The sequence below is a fragment of the Saccopteryx leptura genome, chromosome 2 (assembly GCF_036850995.1).
Source record: "Saccopteryx leptura isolate mSacLep1 chromosome 2, mSacLep1_pri_phased_curated, whole genome shotgun sequence".
Classification (NCBI taxonomy): domain Eukaryota; kingdom Metazoa; phylum Chordata; class Mammalia; order Chiroptera; family Emballonuridae; genus Saccopteryx; species Saccopteryx leptura.
In genome coordinates, this window is record NC_089504.1 from 286,194,033 (window position 1) to 286,215,956 (window position 21,924).

General features: G+C 47.5%; 1 protein-coding gene across 2 annotated transcripts in view; it reads left to right on the plus strand.

Annotated features, from left to right (window-relative positions):
• Positions 1 to 21,924, plus strand: part of ARHGEF2 (Rho/Rac guanine nucleotide exchange factor 2) — a 59,316-nt gene continuing 37,392 nt past the window's right edge. Inside the window, exons 1-3 of one of the 2 annotated variants that reach the window (XM_066362226.1) lie at positions 1 to 136; positions 11,275 to 11,558; positions 13,717 to 13,834. In XM_066362226.1, coding sequence (XP_066218323.1) covers positions 11,296 to 11,558; positions 13,717 to 13,834 — 381 coding nt within the window. In that variant the 5' untranslated portion in view covers positions 1 to 136; positions 11,275 to 11,295. Of the gene's footprint in view, positions 137 to 11,274; positions 11,559 to 13,716; positions 13,835 to 21,924 lie in introns of those variants that run through there. The other variant, XM_066362221.1, reaches the window with a different exon arrangement.

Sequence of the window (21,924 nt, forward strand, 5' to 3'; positions counted from 1 at the left end):
AAGAGAGAGGCACACCTATTAAGGTGCTGGACTGGATTCTTAGAGGGGCTACCTGAAGCAAGATTTTTACCTATATTGAAATCACCGGCTGAGGGCAGAGACAGGTGCCCCGTCTTTGGGCTATCTCCCAGGTCTGGTGAGTTTCCCTTTTTCCCTGGGTCCTTACCCTATAAATGGGCATTCCCCCAGAAGCAGAGGTCTTCAAGCACTCCCTGTGCCCCAGGAAGAAACGTCCAGAGCTGTTTGTAGCTTCTCTACCAGCCCTTTCCATTCAGCTCCCATTTTAAATTAGGGGGCTGTGTGTGTGTGTGTGTGTGTGTGTGTGTGTGTGTGTGTGTGTACGCTTGCAAATAGGGAATCACAGTTATGGACAACAGTTAACACTTAACTACTTGTATGGCAAGTGGTATCAAACCCTTCATATACAGTCACAGTCTTCACCATCCATGGGGTTGACATACCATAACCCCTATATTAAGGATGAGGTTTAGCCCCTGGCCGTGTAGCTCAGTTAGAGCCTCATCTCCAAAAGGCTGCTGGTTCCATCCCTGGTTAGTGCACATACAGGAAATCAATGAATGTGTAAATAAGTGGAATAACAGATTGATCTCCCCCCCCCCCCATACTCCCTCTTTCTCCCTTCCTTTCTCTAAAATCAATCAATAAAGTAAATAAAGATGAGGTTTAGAGAAGTTAAACAACTAACGCTTGTAAATTGAGATAAATTGTAGGACTGGGGTTCAGACTCAAGTTCCTCTGACACCAAAGTCCATTATGTTGTCTTCTGGTCTCTTTTCTTACTCAGGAGGTATGGACAGGAAGGATGGCTCTGAGATTTCAGAACCTTGATATCCAATTCATTTACAGTCCTCTTCCTCTAGGGCCTAACATTGTTCCTTTATCCCTGGGGGTTAATTGTGAAATTTAAAAGGCCACCAACTCATACCTGCAGCCAGGGATGTTCTGATTTTAGATTATTGTACCTATCAGATTAGGGGTTTCCTATTCTTCCCACTACTTTTAGCTGTCCCCTGGGATCTAATGGGTTAATTCCCTGGGACACAGTGGCCAAAGTCTTCTCAGGTGTGTCGCTCTGAACCTCAGACCCTCTCTTGCCTCTCTGGCACAGTACCCATAAAACATGCCAAGAAACTGGCAGGGGCAGGTAGGAGAGGACTGGTTGGTTTCTCCCTCTCTTTCATATCCCCCACACATCACGGGCTACTCTGGGTCCCAGTAAGCATTAAGGCCAGCAGAACCTGACCAGGCAGTGTTGCAGTGGACAGAGCGTCAGCCTGGGATGCTGAGGACCCAGGTTCGAAACCCCAAGGTCGCCGGCTTGAGCATGGGATCATAGACATGACCCTATTGGTCTCTGGCTTGAAGCCCAAGGTCTCTGGCTTAGCAAGGGGTCACTGACTCAGCTGGAGCCCCCCGGCCAAGGCACATATGAGAAAGCAATCAATGAACAACTAAGGTGCTGCAACTATGACTTGATGCTTCTCACCACTTCTCATCTCTCTCCCTTTCTGTCTGTCTGTCCCTGTCTGTCCCTTTCTCTCTCTCTAAAAAAAAAAAAAAAAGCCTGACTTGTGGTGGCGCAGTGGATAAAGGATCGACTTGGAATGCTGAGGTCGCCGTTTCAAAACCCTGGGCTTGCCTGGTCAAGGCACATATGGAAGTTGGTCCTTCCTGCTCCTCCTCCCTCTCTCTCTCTCTCTCTCTCTTCTTTAAAATAAATAAATAAAATCTTTAAATTAAAAAAATTTAAAAAGGCCCAGCAGAAAGAAAGAAGGGGATTTTGCAAACGTAGGCTTGGTTTGCAAAACAATTTTTTTTAAAAAGTGCTCACACTTGGAAGAATAGAGCAGCAAAATTCCTGACTAATTTGTGAGCCTAGTTTATCAAAGAGGTGGGGGTTATTTAGGGTGGTTGTTTGAGATGCCTGATTGCTGACTGAGAAGAAGGAGGTGTGGTTAGTTCAGGGACTGGGAATGCCTGACTCTCCAACTTTGAACTTTGGAATCAATAACTCTGCCCTGTGAGCCCTGGAAGCAGGTTGGTGCCTCTTGGAAGTCAACCTGGAAGCTGATATGGGCAGATGACTTTTGCCTGTATTTAGCCCTGTCCCACTAAGGGATGGTATACATGTCCCACCATTGTATTTATGCATAGATCCTACTGGGGTCTCTTCTCTGTGCCTGATACCTGAATGAACAAATCCTCTTTGCCTTTTATTTGATTTTTTGGCCGTTGACAGGGAAGTCAGAGAAGGAGAGTAAATTTTAGAACACCATTGTGTAACACATGTCAAAATCTCATATGTCTTACACTGAGAAATAGAGTAGTGACATGGCCATCAGGGTGAGGAGGGGAGACAGAGACTCAGTTGCTATGACCTGCCATAAAGTGGGGTGTCCGGGGAGCAGGGTGGGAAGGAACTGTGGTTACTGGGGCCTTCTTCATCTGAGGCTAAGGCTAAGAGAAGCGCTCCTTTAGCCCACTTTGCAGACACTGTTGGATTCATGGTTTACTTTCTACAGAAGAAACAGGTAGGTTAAATTTTGAACCATCAAAGGGTTTTCTATGATCTGCCACTGCCCTCCCCAACCTGGGAAACCAGGAGGAGAGCCAGCAGGCCTCTCGCTCCCATTCTTTACTATCTGGTTCTCTGGGTCTTGCACGTTGTTGCCCCCTCAGAAGATTTAGGATCCCAATACCAGACCCAGGGAGCCCCGCAGGCTGCAGAAGGGCTGTGTGGTTGCCAGCAGCAGTTACTATCTCCAGTGTTTGCTGGCACAGGCAGAGCCCTGCCTGCCCTGTGGCCTCATTCAGATTTCTAAGATAACAGAGGGAGTAGAAAGGACAAATTTAACTTTTTTGGAGCCTCCATCTAATTTCTTTAGAAGTTTCTTCTTTTCTTGGCTGGGGTCAGGGTGGGTGGAATGTGGGGTGATGAATAATAACAACATTGCCAGGTTTCTTTCAAAGCTAGCTACTTGCTCTCTTTGGTTGCTTCTCTTTTGGTTTCAGTAAAGAATCAGGCCCTATAGCAGGGGTCCCCAAACTTTTTACACAGGGGGCCAGTTCACTGTCCCTCAGACCATTGGAGGGCCAGACCATAAAAAAAACTATGAACAAATCCCTATGCACACTGCACATATCTTATTTTAAAGTAAAAAAACAAAATGAGAACAAATACAATATTTAAAATAAAGAACAAGTAAATTTAAATCAACAAACTGATTTAAACTATGCTCCTCTCACCGATCACCAATGAAAGAGGTGCCCCTTCTGGAAGTGCGGTTGGGGCCGGATAAATGGCCTCAGCGGGCCGGGCCGTAGTTTGGGGACCCCTGCCCTATAGTGTGATGGATTTGCTTTGAAAACTCAGCTCCACTTCCTACAGCCCTGTGACCTTCTAGTTATTTTACCCTTCTGTGCTGCCTGTTTCTTCAAATGGAAAATAGGGCTAGTGATGTATTCTAAGAAATGGTGAGGGTCCTACAAGGTTATGTAGGTGCTCATAGGTTAACGTTCTCCCCCCTGTAGGCTCCAGAGGCTGTTTAGGAAATGGGTATGTTGGGGTTTTCAGTGCTCCTCCTCGCCCCAGCTTGTGGCAGAAAGACTGGTTGGTGTGCAGAGAGCTTTAATGTCTTTCTTTGATCTCTTTTTCCTCCTTCCTAAGATTTTGAGACCCAGTTGCTGTAAGAAATTGGCAAACTTTATCTGTAAAAACCCAGATAACAAATATTTTAGGCTTGTGGGCCACATGATCTCTGTTGCAACTACCATTTTTTGCTGTTGTAATGCAAAGACAGCCACAGATCATATGTAAATGAATGAGTATGGCTGTGTTCTAAAAAAATGTTATGAGCACTGAAATTTAAATTTTATATCATTTTATATATATATATTTTTATTTTTTTATTATTTTTTTTATTTTTTTGTATTTTTATGAAGCTGGAAACGGGGAGAGACAGCCAGACAGACTCCCACATGCGCCTGACCGGGATCCACCCGGCACGCCCACCAGGAGCGAAGCTCTGCCCACCAGGGGGCGATGCTCTGCCCCTCCGGGGCGGGGCGTTGCTCTGCCGAGACCAGAGCCACTCTAGCGCGTGGGGTAGAGGCCAAGGAGCCATCCCCAGCGCCCGGGCCATCTTTGCTCCAATGGAGCCTTGGCTGCGGGAGGGGAAGAGAGAGACAGAGAGGAAAGCGTGGCAGAGGGGTGGAGAAGCAAATGGGCGCTTCTCCTATGTGCCCTGGCCGGGAATCGAACCTGGGTCCCCCGCACGCCAGGCCGACGCTCTACAGCTGAGCCAACCGGCCAGGGCCTAAACTTTATATCATTTTTATGTGTCACAAAGTAGTATTCTTCTTTTGATTTCTTTTTCAACCATTCAGAAAAGATAGGACAGATTTGGCCCACAGACTACACAGTTTGCCAACCATTCTGCTTTAAAAGTACCAGGGGTGACTTTGTCCTTCCCTTCTCTTGGAAGAGGACAGCTCCGTCATGGTACACCAGAGGCCCAAAGGACAGAAAAACTATTTCTTGTTGCTCCTTCTTGTTCTGGTTGTGTGCACTGTATTCTATCAGAAGTTATTTGTGATAACTAGTCCCCATTACAGCCATGACCTCTAGACTCTCGGGTTATTTATTCTTTCTCTTTTTAAAGAGATAGAGAACTAAAGACGCATGTAAGAAGCCTGGCATTTGTGGTGCATGCTCAGCAGCAGGAGAGACCAGAAGTTCGCAGTCCAGTATGAGGGTTTTGAGTATAGTATATTCTCATTTTGGTAGGCTCACCTTTCAGGTAAGGGTTTTCTAGACCTTTGATCCTTAAAAGAGACACAGTTCCAAATATATGTGTAATAAATCTGCCCTGTAGAGAAATCTGTGGGAAGTCATCTACATGCCTTGGGTAGACAACGGGAATTTCCCTCTTCTCATACCCCGGAGTTTTCTTTGTAGAATATCAAGATTTCTAGGTTCATAAGAATGTATGGCCCCACCTGTGGTGGCGCAGTGGATGGAGCGTCAACCTGGAATGCTGAGGTCGCTGGTTTGAAACCCCGGGCTTGCCTAGTCAGGGCACATGTGGGAGCTGATGCTTCCTGCACCTCCCCCTTCTCTTTTGCTCTCTCCTCTCTCTCTAAAAATGAATAAATAGCCTGACCTGTGGTGGTGCAGTGGATAAAGCGTCGACCTGGAAATGCTGAGGTCACCGGTTCAAAACCCTGGGCTTGCCTGGTCAAGGCACATATGGGAGTTGATGCTTCCAGCTCCTCCCCCTTCTCTCTCTCTCTGTCTCTCTCTCCTCTCTCTCTCTCTCTGTCTCTCTCTCTCCCTCTATCTCTCCTCTCTAAAAGTGAATAAATAAAATAAAAATGAATAAATAAAAATTTTAAAAATATATTTAAAAAATGATTTTGTGGTTAGGTATGAAGTCTAATGCATATCTGGTAGTGAGGATTGGAACAGGAAAAATGGGGGCAGGGCTTTACTTGTTATACATTTGCTGTTGTTTGTTATGTTAGGGTTTTCAAAAACCAGTTTGAACAGTGGGAATATAATAGGTGTCCAACAACTATCTGCGGTCAGTTGTGTAGGAATAAGATTCAGCCAAGTGTAGCCTGACCAGGCGGTGGCTAAGTGGATGGGGTGTCAGACTGGGATGCGGAAGGACCCAGGTTCAAGACCCCAAGGTTGCCAGCTTGGGTGCTGGCTCGTCTAGTTTGAGTGCTGCTCACCAGCTTGACTCTAGTTTGAATGCTGCTCACCATCTTGAGCCTAGGGTCACTGGCTCGAGTGGGGGGTCACTTGGTTTGCTGTGGCCCCCTGGTCAAGGCAAGTATGAGAAAGCAATTGATGAACAACTAGGGTGCCACGGCGAGGAATTGATGCTTCTCATCTCTCTCCCTTCCTGTCTGTCTGTCCCTCTCTCTGACTCTTTTTGTCTCTTGTCACAAAGAAAAAAGAAAAAGATTCAGCCAAGTGTATGCTAAAGACAGAGAAGGGAGGAGAGAGGACCCAGTATTCTGAACTCAAGTGGTTGTAAAGCAAGGCACTATACAAAACTTTGTGAGAGAGAATATTAGTGAGAATTATAAAAATTGCTGCCACGTGCCTGATCTGTGGTGGCACAGTGGATCAAGCATTGACCTGGAACACTGAGGTCACCAGTTCAAAACCCTGGGCTTGCCTGGTTAAAGCACATATGGGAGTTGATGCTTCCTGCTCCTCCCCCCTTCTCTCTCTCTCTCTCTCTTTGCCTCTCATCTCTAAAATGAATAAATAAATAAAAATAATTTTTATTTTATTTTGTTTTTATTTTATTTATTCATTTTAGAGAGGAGAGAGAGAGAGGAGAGAGAGATAGGGGGGAGGAGCTGGAGGCATCAACTCCCATATGTGCCTTGACCAGGCAAGCCCAGGGTTTCGAACCGGCGACCTCAGCATTTCCAGGTCGACGCTTTATCCACTGCACCACCACAGGTGGCTAAAAATAATTTTTAAAAAATTGCTGCCACAATTTATTGAGGACTTTCTATAGGCCAGTAATCAAACTAAGCACTTTATATATTTACTGTCTATATATGTGTGTGTGTGTTTAAGCACACATACTGTTTTCTTTGCTCCACATACCAAATATTAACAATAATTTCGAAGTAAGAACACAAATGAGCAAATAATAAAATTTAATTCTATAATTAAATTTAATTATATGATAACAAATAAATAACCACATTCAGGCAAACAGCCTTCACTCTATTTTGCAAATCACATGTTACCTTCTCTCATTAGGTAGAGGATTATTGAAATGTAATCCAAATACCCAAACAGGTACATGTACTTCAAATACAGCTTTTGATTTCTATGGTCTTATTTTTAGGTTGACCTTTTAAGTGAATCTATCACTATTGAAGCAGATAGAGAGTTCTTATATTTTAGAAAGAAAATTACTTGTAGTAAAGATAAATACTACAAAGTTCTCTCAGTATCTCTAATAATATTGAGGTCCTTGAGAAATACAAATAAAGATTTAAAGGGCAGAGTAAAGAAACAAACTGAAGTAAGCTCAAGTTTTTCCCCATCGGCAAGGATTTCTGCAACCCTACAGGAGCCACTTCCAGGGAAATTAACAGCTCTCAGTTCATCACTGCTTTATGCTAATGCATCCCTTGTTGCCTGTTCCTAGAGTTGGTCCTTCCACTCTTCCCTCCAACCTACTGCTCATATACGAATTAGAACTCAGAAAATGGAAATTAGAGTTACTTTATGAGAAAGAAAGAATTCTGAAGGAAAAAAGCCTGGATGTGAATCTGTGTTCTCCATTTTATGAACAAAATGATCTGGGCTTAGTAACAATGTTTCTGAACCTCAGTTTTCCTATCATTAAAATAGGGCTAAAATAGCCTGACCAGGCGGTGGCACAGTGGACAGAGCGTTGGACTGGGATGTGGAAGGACTCAGGTTCGAGACCCCAAGGTTGCCAGCTTGAGCGTGGGCTCATCTGGCTTGAGCAAAAAGCTCACCAGCTTGGACCTTGCTGGCTCGAGCAAGGGGTTACTCGGTCTGCTGAAGGCCCGTGGTCAAGGCACATATGAGAAAGCAATCAATGAACAACTAAGGTGTCGCAACGAAAAAATGATGATTGATGCTTCTCATCTCTCCCCTTTTCTGTCTGTCTGTCCCTATCTATCCCTCTCTCTGACTCTCTCTCTATCCCTGCAGAAAAAAAATAGGGTTAAAATATACATATACAATGTGTCTGTAACGTCATGGTGCACTTTTGACTGGTCATAGGAAGCAACAAAAGATGATAGAAATGTGAAATCTGCATCAAATAAAAGGAAAACTCTCCCAGTTTCATACCTATTCAGTGCAGTTCAATGTGGGCTCATGCACAGATTTTTTTAGGGCTCCTTAGGTAGCTATCCCGTATAGCCTCTACAGACTCATCACTGACTGATGGCCTACCAGAACAGGGTTTCTCCACCAAACTGCCGGTTTCCTTCAACTGCTTATCCCACCGAGTAATGTTATTCCTATGTGGTGGCGCTTCGTTATAAACGTGCCGATATTCATGTTGCACTTTGGTCACAGATTCGAATTTAGCGATTCACAGAAAACACTGAACTTTCCTCTGTACCATCCACATCTCAACTGGCATGGCCATGTGCTGCTCTGCTGTATACACGGTGTTATGTCATCATTTGCACATGTGCACATGCTGCCACATCATCCTACAGAAACTGGGAGGGTTTTTCTTTTATTTGGTGCAGATTTCACATTTCTATCGTCTTTTGTTGCTTTCCTGTGACTGGTCAAAAGTGCACCGTGACTTTACAGACACACTGTATATAAAAAAAGAGAAGATGGTGGAGTAACCATCTTATGATACCTATTCTGCTTCTGTGTTGGGCCTTTCTCTGTCCAGCTCTCCATTTCTCTATGGCACTATCTTGTTTCTCTGCCTCTAGATAATAAAAACAATAATAGTATTATTTATTAAGTAAATAATATGGTTCAAGCACAATGTTAGTCACATTACATACATTATCATTCAAGTCTGTCAACATCCTTACAAACTTGCCAAATCCGGCTTTGTGGGCAGAACTGGGGCAAGGATAGAGGATAGAGGCTGGGTACAGGGGGTGTAGCTCAAGCAGTGTTTTCTCTTCTGTGAGGTCACTACATGCCAGACCCAGGATTCTCACAGTGTTCCCTCAGTGCCCCTCAATTTATGTCTTGTTCCAAGTCCCCATTCCTTTCTTCCTGATCAGCATCTCCACTTCCTACTCTTCCCTCCACTACTGCCTCACTTTTACTTTTTGTGAACCCTCCACACCCCCAGAACTTAGTTTTGGAAACCACTGGTTGGCAGGGACAGTGCCCTGGCCCTCAGGCTCTGCCCTTCTCCCTGCAGATCTACCTATCCTATTTACAACAGCACATCAGATGGCAGGAAGCCCAGGTCTGTTGACAAGGAGAGAGAGGATCTTTCCCAATGGCTGCTGAGGGGTGCTCTCTACATTGCTTCCAGCTGTCATGATTATGGATGGGCACAGGGGTTTCCTGAGCCTCTTCTTATTTATCCTTAGACCTACCCATCAGGGCAAAATGGCACAGCAGAGGCCTGAGCACTGTCTCCTTCCTTCCCTCTGATAGGCAAAAGCATCTTCTCAGCAGTCCTAAGGGACATGGGAGCAGTGCACAGGTTGAAATGACAGAGGCAGCCTGACCTGTTGTGGCGCAATGGATACAGCATCGACCTGGAATGCTGAGGTTGCCGGTTCAAAACCCTAGGCTTGCCTGGTCAAGGCATATATGGGAGTTGATGCTTCTTGCTCCTTCCCCCTTCTCTCTCTCTCTCTCTCTCTTTCTCACTCCCCCCTCTCTAAAATGAATAAATGAAATCTTAAAAAATATCTATATCGATATAGATAGAAATGACAGAGGCAAAAGTAGAATGAGGGCCCTGGCCGGTTGGCTCAGCGGTAGAGCGTCGGCCTAGCGTGCGGAGGACCTGGGTTCGATTCCCGGCCAGGGCACACAGGAGAAGCGCCCATTTGCTTCTCCACCCCTCCGCCACGCTTTCCTCTCTGTCTCTCTCTTCCCCTCCCGCAGCCAAGGCTCCATTGGATCAAAGATGGCCCGGGTGCTGGGGATGGCTCTGTGGCCTCTGCCTCAGGCGCTAGAGTGGCTCTGGTCGCAACATGGCAACACCCAGGATGGGCAGAGCATCGCCCCCTGGTGGGCAGAGTGTCGCCCCCTGGTGGGCGTGCCGGGTGGATCCCGGTCGGGCGCATGCGGGAGTCTGTCTGACTGTCTCTCCCTGTTTCCAGTTTCAGAAAAAAGAAAAAAAAAAAAAAAAAAAAGAAAAAAGTAGAATGAAAGGCCAGATCTGTGGTGGTGCAATGGATACAGCATCGACCTGGAATGCTGAGGTTGCCGGTTCAAAACCCTGGGCTTGCACGGTCAAGGCACATATGGGAGTTGAAGCTTCCTGCTCCTCCCCACCTTCTGTCTCTCTCTCAATCTCTCTCTCTCTCTCCTCTAAATTAAAAAAAAAAAAAGAAAAGTAGAATGAAGGAACAATTTTTCCAACAACTTGGACTCTCCTGGGTGGAGTGGGTTAACCAGATAACTTGGAGTAAGTAGGTCTGACACCCTCACGGAAAGCTTGGGAGGAGGCAGTTTTCTGGCTCACTGCTTCCTGGTCCTCCTGGGTACTCCCAACATCGCACGCAGTAGCTGGGAGTGGTCCTGGGAGAAGGGGCGCCTGGGAGACTCATTCTAGCAGAAGGTCTAGAGAGACTGGATCTGGAAGTGAGTTGTTCAGAGATATGCAGTAATTGTAAGTTCCCTCCCCACCCCTTCAACACCTTGGTGCTCTGGAATTTGGTACTTCTTCCTGGAATGGGCTTATCATTTTCAACTTTAAGGGCACTTGAGAGTTCTTATCTTTGAGATACACCGAGGCAAGCCCTGGTGGCAGCCAGAAGTGTTGGGCTGTGAGAACAATGCCCACTCGGGAGAGAGAGGGAACTGCCCCGTGATTGATGTTAGAGCCCTTCTCTCTGCTCTGTGGGAGGGGTCGTAATGGTGCTCTTCCTCCCCATGTGATCAGTCTGAGAAGAAATCATAGTACTTTCTCACTCATGAACCTTTTCTCAGACTGCTTTATCTGCTTAGACTCCTCCCTCTCCAACTGGGCCAAATCCTAACCACTCCACCCCTCCAGGCCCATCTCAAAGGCTATTTCCTGTTTTCCCTTTTTTGAATCCTGCAACTGGTTATATACACTCATTCCTTTGATAGCACAAAGACTTTTGTTAAAACATCTCTAGTGGCAATTGACATACTCTGGCAAGTTAGTCATTTGTGACTTGTATTTCTGTCTGTGTGCACGTGTACATGTATACCCATGCACACACGCATACCGCACACGTGTCACTCACTAGACTAAATTCCTTGAGGACAAGAACAATGTCTATTTCTCTTTGCTTGGTTTGGTTTTCTGCCACATAGGTGCTCACTAAATGGAATAATAACACTAGACTGGGTGTCAGAAAACCCAACTCCTGGACCTGGCTCCTCAGTTAACTCCTGATGGGACCCTGAGTCAGCCACTCTCCGACTCTGTGGCTCAGTAAAGGGATGGTGACTCCACGCTCTAGGCCTGACTAATTGTGACACCTTTCTAGTTACAAGGTTCCAGAGTTCTAGAACTTGGCTCACCCTTCTCTGTCTTCTTGACTCAGACTGGCCTGTATGTGCCTCTCATGAACAGAGACGTCCCAGAGGTGTCCCTCACAGGTGGAGACCTGGTGCCCCAAGACCGTATTCCCTGCTGCCTGTCTGCGGGTGAATCCAGAGAGCAGCTGGAGGAAGAGGAGAAGGCGGAAGAGAAAAAGAAGGGGAGAGATGCCTTCCATGCTGTACCCCTTCGAAGATCGGGGGCTTTCCGTGCCCATACCCACAGCTATGACTCCTTCAAAAGACATAGTTGGGGGCCAGACAGGGAGCACCAGGATCCACTGAGCAGGTAAATCCCCAGGGGCTTTCCGGTCCCTATTTCCCTTAATTCCTAGACCTGGTTGGAAAGGAACCACTTGAATTAAAGATACCTGGGTCCCTGGTTCCTTCCCTAGAGGTGTAGAACCTGGGCGAGTCCTTGGGGAAGATGGACCTGGGGGAAGATGGATCCACCTTTCAAAACACAGCTCTCCCTAGTGGTTTTTTTTTTTTTTTTTTTGTATTTTTCTGAAGCTGGAAACGGGGAGAGACAGTCAGACAGACTCCCGCATGCGCCCGACCGGGATCCACCCGGCACGCCCACCAGGGGCGACGCTCTGCCCACCAGGGGGCGATGCTCTGCCTACCAGGGGGCGATGCTCTGCCCCTCTGGGGTGTCGCTCTGCCGAGACCAGAGCCACTCTAGCGCCTGGGGCAGAGGCCAAGGAGCCATCCCCAGCACCCGGGCCATCTTTGCTCCCATGGAGCCTTGGCTGCGGGAGGGTAAGAGAGAGACAGAGAGGAAGGAGGGGGTGGGGTAGAGAAGCAAATGGGTGCTTCTCCTGTGTGCCCTGGAAGGGAATCGAACCTGGGTCCCCCGCACACCAGGCCGATGCTCTACCGCTGAGCCAACTGGCCAGGGCCACTCTTCCCTAGTGTTTTTATGTTTTGTTTTGTTTTGTTTTGTTTTTGTACTTTTCCGAAGCTGGAAACGGGGAGAGACAGTCAGACAGACTCCCGCATGCGCCCGACCGGGATCCACCCGGCACGCCCACCAGGGGGCGATGCTCTGCCCCTCCGGGGCGTCGCTCTGCCGCGACCAGAGCCACCCCAGCGTCCGAGGCAGAGGCCAAGGAGCCATCCCCAGCGCCCGGGGCCATCCCTGCTCCAATGGAGCCCCGGCTGCGGGAGGGGAAGAGAGAGACAGAGAGGAAGGAGGGGGGGTGGAGAAGCAAATGGGCGCTTCTCCTATGTGCCCTGGCCGGGAACCGAACCCGGGTCCCCCACACGCCAGGCCGACGCTCTACCGCCGAGCCAATCGACCAGGGCCCCTAGTGTTTTTAGCTCCTTGTTCCTACCTGGCCTCAAGGGCAGGTGGGTGGGAATAGAGAAGGGGAGCTATGGAGGTGGGGTATCAGGACACTTGGGTCTTGTTGCCTCCATTTCCTACTTGGGTTTCAAAGAACCACACGAAGGTTCAATGCTGGAAGGGACTCAGGGATCATATGACCCAATCTCCTTATTTTACATATGAGGAAACTGTGGGAGTTTTTTTGAGAGAAGTGATCCCAGGGCTGGGGCATTGAACTGGCTTCTTCCAAATTGCTGCCTACTTGCTGGTTCCAGGCTGAGGCAGACCCAAGATGTCTTGGATATCATAGTGCAGCCCTGCAACGGGCAAGAGCGACTTGCTCAGAGGTCTGCATATGCTTGGCAGACCGGAAGTCAGGGACCCATCTCTTTTCCCTCTCCTGGAAAATCCCTGACCACTTTCCCAAAGACAAAGGAAGTCAGAAAGCAAAGACCCAGGGGTCAGCATGAAAAGTTCAGTGTGAGTGGTCATTGTGAGGGCCTGCTTGTGATGGGAGAGCCCTGTCTCTCTGCTTTGGCAGTGGTCTTGTCGCACAAGTTACTTTAGCTCTGGTGAATAGGCCAACTTCTTCTAGCTCTTGGGCAGGGTGAGGGGAGAGGACCCTGTGCCTTGTCCAAGAAATGGCTTGGGCCAGAACTCTAGTGAAAAACCTTGCCTGCAAGACTCATGGCACCTTCCTAATAGCTGGCTGAAGGCAGAGATGCCATGAGTACCCTGTACGTGGTGCCAACTGTACTTCAGGTCTTCCAGGTGTCATCTTTTATGATCAGGCATTAATTCTGCCCCCTCGGTAAAGAGAGAAGGGATTCCCTGGGTACACCATTTAGATGAGTAGAGACAAAAGTTGGCTTTCTTCTGGAAGGCAGTACTGTCTTTTGACCACAAGAGGCCACACTTGCCTGCAGCCTGCTCTGCAGTTCTGCCAAAGCACAGCCCCAAAGGGAGGGAGACCAGTGTGGGCCTGGGCTGCACCTATGCCAACAGGAAGGGCTGGGCTGGGGGCAAAGCAACGGAGCTGGGCTGAGGCGGTGTTCCTCCCTGGTGCCTGTCACTGGCCACTGAATACAGAGGGCCGTGGTGGCAATGTGTGTTTCAGGAGCAAACTGCAGGCATTGGGATGCACAGGCCCCCAGGAAGCCCCCTTACTGCAAAGCCAAGAGGACTTGGACACATTTCTGGAACTGCAGCACCAAGGTGGCCAACCTTCTAGTATGGTATGGATGGACAAATCCCCAGGGAACCCCTTGCCCCCTCCCCTTCCTCCTGCCCCCTTGCCTGTCCAGCCACCACTCTTTGCCTCTTCTGTTCTGCCAGCTTCTGGGTCTCTTTGCCCAGGCATCACTCTGACTCCATCTGACCGAATCTGAATCTATTGCCTATACCCCTCTGTCTGCTCCCTGGGCCTGCACACTCAGCCTCCCACCCTTGGTCTTCTGCCTCTGTCTCTTTTCTCTAAAACTCTCTGTTTCTCCCTTTATGGGCCTGTGTCTCTGTGCTGATGTGGGAATCTCTGTTCTCCTCTCATTAAAAGGCCCCTGTTCCCCTTGTTGTTACAACCACTTCTCAGATTTGAAGCTGAATTTATTATTTGTGGGAATGAAACTAGGCATCTGTTACTCTAAAGACAATAGTTCTCTAGAAAGATAATCAGAGGGTTATTGGATGAGAAATACAGAGATTGCTCAGCCTTCTGGCTTAAGGGATGTAACTGGAGGATCTCAAACCAGGACCCATGGGCCGCTGAGGGTACACAAGGGCTCAGAGACACCACTTGGTTAGCAAGCTAACAGTCTCTGAGTACGCAGAAATGTCTCACGCTCAGTGACTAAAAGACTGCCTCCCTTCCAGCTCTTCCTCTAGATGGCCAGGGAAACCAACTCCAGCCTTATTGCTCAGGTACCTGCAGTATGGGAGAGAGGCCGATTAAAAGGGGCTGTTACAGCCTATTAGGGGAGCAGCAGGACCCATCTTATCCCCTCATCTATTTTTCCCATCAGCATCTCTGCATGTCTCTCTTACCCTCATTTCAATGTGGTATGGTAGAAAGAACAGGATTTCAGAATCAAACTGACTCCTAGATCCTTCATTTACCAGCTGAACAATTTATTTCAACTTTCTAAAAATCAGGATAATAAAAATGATCTTTAAAAGTGATTGTTAGGCCTGACCTGTGGTGGCGCAGTGGATAAAGCGTCAACCTGGAAATGCTGAGGTCACCGGTTTGAAACCCTGGGCTTGCCTGGTCAAGGCACATATGGGAGTTGATGCTTCCAGCTCCTCCCCCTTCTCTCTCTCTCTCTGTCTCTCTCTCTCTCCCTCTCTAAAATGAATAAATTAAAAAAAAAAGTGATTGATCTGTGGTGGCGCAGTGGATAAAGCATCGACCTGGAAATGCTGAGGTCGCTGGTTCGAAACCCTGGGCTTGCCTGGTCAAGGCACATATGGGAGTTGATGCTTCCAGCTCCTCCCCCACTTCTCTCTCTCTGTCTCTGCTCTCTCTCTTTCTCTCTGTCTCTCCCTCTCCTCTCTAAAAAAAAAAAAAAAAAATGAATAAAAAAAAAAAAAAAGTGATTGTTAGCCTGACCAGGCGGTGGCACAGTGGATAGAGTGTTGGACTGGGATGCTGAGGACCCAGGTTTGAGACCCCGAGGTCTCCAGCTTGAGCACGGGATCATCTGGTTTGAGCAAAAGCTCACCAGCTTAGAGCCAAGGTCACTGGCTTGAGCAAGGGGTTACTCGGTTTGCTAAAGGCCCGTAGTCAAGGCACATATGAGAAAGCAATCAATGAACAACTAAGGCAGGGGTCCCCAAACTTTTTACACAGGGGGCCAGTTCACTGTCCCTCAGACCGTTGGAGGGCCAGACTATAAAAAAACTATGAACAAATCCCTATGCACACTGCACATATCTTATTTTAAAGTAAAAAACCAAAACGGGCCTGACTGGGCGGTGGTGCAGTGGATAGAGCATCAGACTGGGATGCCAAGGACCCTGGTTCGAGACCCCGAGGTCGCCAGCTTGAGCACGCGCTCATCTGGTTTGAGCAAAGCTCACCAGCTTGGACCCAAGGTCGCTGGCCCTAGCAAGGGGTCACTCGGTCTGCTGAAGGCCCACGGTCAAGGCACATATGGGAGAGCAATCAATGAACAATTAAGGTGTCGCAATGCGCAACAAAAAACTAATGATTGATGCCTCTCATCTCTCCGTTCCTGTCTGTCTATCCCTCTCTCTGACTCTCTCTCTGTCTCTGTAAAAAAAAAAAAAAAAAAAAGGAACAAATACAATATTTAAAATAAAGAATAAGTAAATTTAAATCAACAAACTGAACAGTATTTCAATGGGAACTATGCTCCTTTCACTGACCACCAATGAAAGAGGTGCCCCTTCCGGAAGTGCAGCGGGGCTGGATAAATGGCCTCATGGGGCTGCATGTGGCCTGCGGGCCATAGTTTGGGGATCCCTGAACTAAGGCGTTGCAATGCACAACGAAAAACTACTGATTAATGCTTCTCATCTCTCTGTTCCTGTCTGTCTGTCCCTGTCTATCCCTTTCTGACTCTCTCTCTCTGTCTCTGTAAAAAATAAAAAAAGTGATTGTTAGATGAAGAATAGTTGTCAAAGTGCCCAGTACAGAGACTAGCACACAGAACCAGCATGAGAAATAAGTTTCTTTTTCCTCTTCTTTCCTCCATTCCTTCATTACTGCTTTCCCTCTCTTCTGCCTTTCTCTTCTCCTGCCCACTTCCCCTTCTTAGTTCTGTATGTTTTCTTCTTTCCCCCTTTTCCCTAGTATTTTTCTCTGCCTTCCTGCTCTGATTTCCCTCCTCTCTCCATCTACTCATTAAGCAGTCTCTTCTTTGATTTTCCTTTGTCTATATGTTTTGGGTTTTTTGTTTCTTCCCGCAATTGCAGCTGCAACACAAAGATAAAAATCAGAAACAGAATATTAAATGAAAATGCAAATTATAGAAGATTTTGTACACTATAACATCATTGTTTTTAAATTCAGAAACAAGAAAAAGTATAATATTAGATAATGCATATATTTGTGTTAAAACTATTTTTATTTTTTAAATTTAAAAAAATTATTGATTTTAGAGAGAAAGGGGGAAAGAGAAAAAGAGACAGGAACATTGGTCTGTTGCTGTATGTACTCTGACCAGGGATCGAACAGGCAACCTCTGTGCTTTGGGATGCTGCTCTCACCAACAGAGCAATCCAGCCAGGGCAAAACTAGTTTTAAAAGTAAATAGGAGAAGCGCCCATTTGCTTCTCCACCCTCCTCCCCCTTCCTCTCTGTCTCTCTCTTCCCCTCCCGCAGCCAAGGCTCCATTTTTATCATTGTTCATTCATTTTCTTTTTTTTTTTTTTTTGTATTTTTCTGAAGCTGGAAACGGGGAGAGACAGCCAGACAGACTCCCGCATGCACCCGACCGGGATCCACTGGGCAGGCCCACCAGGGGCGATGCTCTGCCCACCAGGGGGCGATGCTCTGCCCCTCCGGGGCATTGCTCTGCCGCAACCAGAGCCACTCTAGCGCCTGGTGCAGAGGCCAAGGAGCCATCCCCAGCACCCGGGCCATCTTTGCTCCAATGGAGCCTTGGCTGCAGGAGGGGAAGAGAGAGAAAGAGAGGAAGGAGGGGGGGGGTGGAGAAGCAAATGGGCGCTTCTCCTATGTGCCCTGGCCGGGAATTGAACCCGGGTCCCCCTCATGCCAGGCCGACGCTCTACTGCTGAGCCAACCAGCCAGGGCCCATTTTCATCCCATTCTTCCGTTGATGGACATTTGGATAATTTCCATTTTTGTGTGTGTGTGTGTGTATTTTTCTGAAGCTAGAAACGGGGAGAGACAGTCAGACAGACTCCCACATGCGCCCTACCGGGATCCACCTGGCACGCCCACCAGGGGCGAAGCTTTGCCCACCAGGAGGCGATGCTCTGCCCCTCTGGGGCGTCGCTCTGCCACGACCAGAGCCACTCTAGCGCCAGGGGCAGAGGCCAAGGAGCCATCCCCAGCGCCCGGGCCATCTTTGCTCCAATGGAGCCTTGGCTGCGGGAGGGGAAGAGAGAGACAGAGAGGAAGGAGAGGGGGAGGGGTGGAGAAGCAGATGGGCGCTTCTCCTGTGTGCCCTGTCTGGGAATCGAACCCGGGACCTCTGCACACCAGGCCGACACTCTACCACTGAGCCAACCGGCCAGGGCCTACATTCTTTTTTATTTTAATTGATTTTTTAAATACAGGGGAGGGGGTAGAAACAGAAAGCATCAAATCATAGTAGTTGCTTCATTGACCGGGCAAGCTCAGGGTTTTGAACCAGCGACCTCAGCATTCCAGGTTGACTCTTTATCCACTGCACCACCTCAGGTCAGGTGGTTAATTTCCATTCTTTGCCATTATGAAGTATGTCACTATGAGTATTATTGTATCCATCTCTTAGTACACATTTGCAAGAATTTCTCCATGCTATATACCTAGGAGTGGAATTCTTGGGTCATAGAATGCATAGATGTTCACTTTAACAAGATGACAAATTGTTTCCACTCCCACCAGCAATATCTAAGAGTTGCCATTGATCTGTATCCTTTACAGCATGCTGAGTCATCAGACTTCTTAATGTTACCAATCTAGTGGTTATAAATCTCATTGTGGTCTTTATTTGAAATCCTCATTTCAAATGCAATTGAGCATCATTTCATATTTGTATTGGTCATTTTATTTCCTCTTCTATGAAATTCCTATTTGTCTTTGGCTTATTTTTCTTTTTCCCCCCCCTTTTTTCGTATTTTCTGAAGTTGGAAATGGGGAGGCAGTCAGACTCCCGCATGCGCCCGACCGGGATCCACTCAGCATCCCCACTAGGGGGCGATGCTCCGCCCATCTGGGGCATTGCTCCATTGCAACCAGAGCCATTCCAGTGCCTGAGGCAGAGGCCATGGAGCCATCCTCAGCGCCTGGGCCAGCTTTGCTCCAGTGGAGCCTTGGCTGCGGAAGGGGAAGAGAGAGACAGAGAGGAAGGAGAGGGGGAGGGGTGGAGAAGCAGATGGGCGCTTCTCCTGTGTGTCCTGGCCAGGAATCGAACCTGGGACTCCTGCACGCCAGGCCGGCACTCTACCACTGAGCCAACCGGCCAGGGTCTGGCTTATTTTTCTTTTTTTTTTTATTTTATTTTATTTTATTTTTTGTATTTTTCTGAAGCTGGAAACGGGGAGAGACAGTCAGACAGACTCCCGCATGCGCCCGACCGGGATCCACCCGGCACGCCCACCAGGGGCTACGCTCTGCCCACCAGGGGCGATGCTCTGCCCCTCCGGGGCGTCACTCTGCCGTGACCAGAGCCACTCTAGCGCCTGGGGCAGAGGCCAAGGAGCCATCCCCAGCGCCCGGGCCATCTTTGCTCCAGTGGAGCCTTGGCTGCGGGAGGGGAAGAGAGAGACAGAGAGGAAGGAGAGGGGGAGGGGTGGAGAAGCAAATGGGCGCTTCTCCTATGTGCCCTGGCCGGGAATCGAACCCGGGTCCCCCACACTCCAGGTCAACGCTCTACTGCTGAGCCAACCGGCCAGGGCTGGCTTATTTTTCTATAGGGGTTTTTGAAGGTTTTTTCTTTACTCTTTCGAGTGTGTGTGTGTGTGTGTTGTTATTTTGTTTTTGTTTTTGTTTTGAGAGGGAGAGAGAGAGAGAAAGAAGAGGAGGAGGGGTGGAAAAGCAGATGGTCGCTTCTCCTGTGTGCCTTGACTGGGAATCAAACCTGGAACATCTACACATTGGGCCGATGCTCTTATTAAGCCAACCAGCCATGGCCTAATAAGAGTATTCTTAAAAAATTTGTCTTGTGGTGCATTTCCAAAATTACTGACATTAAGTTGTAATATTAAGGTGATATTCTCTTATCATTGTAATCACTGTTCTTTCTGTAATTAGCTACACTTTTCCATTCTACTTTTAAAAAATTTATTGATTGATTTGAGAAAGAGAGAGAAATATCGATCTGTTCTTGTATGTGTCCTGACCAGGGATTGAACCTGTACCCAAGACCTCTGTGTAACCTTTGTGTATTGGGACGACGTTCTTAACAACAGAGCTACCTAGCAAGGGCTCTATTCTATTTTTATTTGTGCTTTCTTTCTCTTTGTCATTCTTATCAGAGATTTATCTATTTTACTTGCCTAAAAAAACAAGTTGGCTTTACTGATTCTATTTCATCTGTTGACTACTTTACTGATTTCTGCTTTCATCTTTATCATATCCTTCCTTTTGGGTTTTTTGGGGGGAGGGGTTGTTTTGTTGTTGTTTTTCTAACCTTTTAAGTTGGCATAGCTCATTAATTTGCAGCTTAATATTTATTTATATTAAATAACATTTATTGTATAGATTTTAGAGAGGAAGGGAGAGACTGAGAGAGAGAGACAGGAACATTGATTTACTCATGTGCTCTGACCAGTAATCAAATTGGACAATGCTCTAACCTAGTGGTCCCCATTATTTGTTTTATTTATATTTAAGTCTGAACAATGTTTTATTTTTTTAAAATGACCAGATTCCCTCTGTTACATCGTCTAAGACTCACTCTTGACGCTTATCTCGGTCACGTGATACATTTATCCGCCCCACCCTAAAGGCTGGTCTGTGAAAATATTTTCTGACATTAAACCGGTCTGTGGCCCAAAAAAGGTTAGGGACCACTGCTCTAACCAACTGAGCTATCTGGCCATGGCTAAAAGTTTTCTCAATATAAGCATTTTAAGGCCACAAATGACTTTTTTATGTGTGTGACAGAGACAGAGAGAAGGACAAATGGGAACAGAGAGGAAGGGAGAGAGATGAGAAACACCAATTCTTCATTGCGGCACCTTAGTTGTTCATTGATTACTTTCTTATATGTGCCTTGATGGGGGGACTCCAGTTGAGCCAGTGACCCCTTGCTCAAGCCAGCAACATTTGGGCTCAAGATAGCAACCATGGGGTCCTGTCTATGATCCCACACTCAAGCTGGTAACCCTACACTCAAGTTGGTAAGCCTGTGCTCCAGCTGGATAAGCCTGCAACTCAAGCTGGCAACCTCTATGTTTTGAACAACCTCTGGGTCCTCAATGTCCCAGGCCGATACTCTATCCACTGCACCACTGCCTGGTCAGGCCCACATGTTTTGTTCTATAGTATATATTTTCATTATTGTTGTTATAAAGTATCTTTTTTAACAAAATTTTATTTATTCATTCTAGAAAGGAGAGAGAGAGGGAGAGAGAAGAGAGAGAGTGACAGAGAGAGAGAAGGGGGGAGGAGCAGGAAGCATCAACTCCCATATGTGCCTTGACCAGGCAAGCCCAGGGTTTCGAACCAGCGACCTCAGCATTTCCAGGTCGACACTTTATCCACTGCGCCACCACAGGTCAGGCCTATAAAGTATCTTTAAATTTGCATTATGATTTCTTTGACCAGTAAGTTTATTTAAAATGGTGTCTTTTTTTTTGTTTTTGTTTTGTATTTTTCTGAAGCTGGAAATGGGGAGGCAGTCAGACAGACTCCCGCATGCGCCCAACTGGGATCCACCCGGCATGCCCACCAGGGGGCGATGCTCTGCCCATCTGGGGTGTTGCTCTGCCGCAATCAGAGCCATTCTAGCGCCTGAGACAGAGGCCACAGAGCCATCCTCAGTGCCCGGCCAAACTTTGCTCCAATGGAGCCTTGGCTGTGGGAGGGGAAGAGAGACAGAGAGGAAGGAGAGGGGGAGGGGTGGAGAAGCAGATGGGCGCTTCTCCTGTGTGCCCTGGCCAGGAATCAAACCTGGGACTCCCGCACGCCAGGCCGACGCTCTACCACTGAGCCAACCAGCCAGGGCCTAAAATGGTGTCTTAAAATTTCTAAACCATGGAGATATTTTCAAACTTAATTTTTTTTTAAATGGTACATACAGAAAGGCATATAATGAATAATTAGGAAGCAAACATCCATGTAACTACCCAAGGTTAAAAAAAAATTATCGCCTGACCAGGCGGTGGCGCAGTGGATAGAGCGTTGGACTGGGATGCAGAGGACCCAGGTTCAAGACCCTGAGGTCGCCAGCTTAAGCGCGGGCTCATCTGGTTTGAGCAAGAGCCCACCAGCTTGAACCCAAGGTCGCTGGCTCCAGCAAGGGGTTACTCAGTCTGCTGAAGGCCCACAGTCAAGGCACGTATGAGAAAGCAATCAATGAACAACTAAGGCATTGCAACGCGCAATGAAAAACTAATGATTAATGCTTCTCATCTCTCTCCGTTCCTGTCTGTCTGTCCCTGTCTATCTCTCTCTCTGACTCACTCTCTGTCT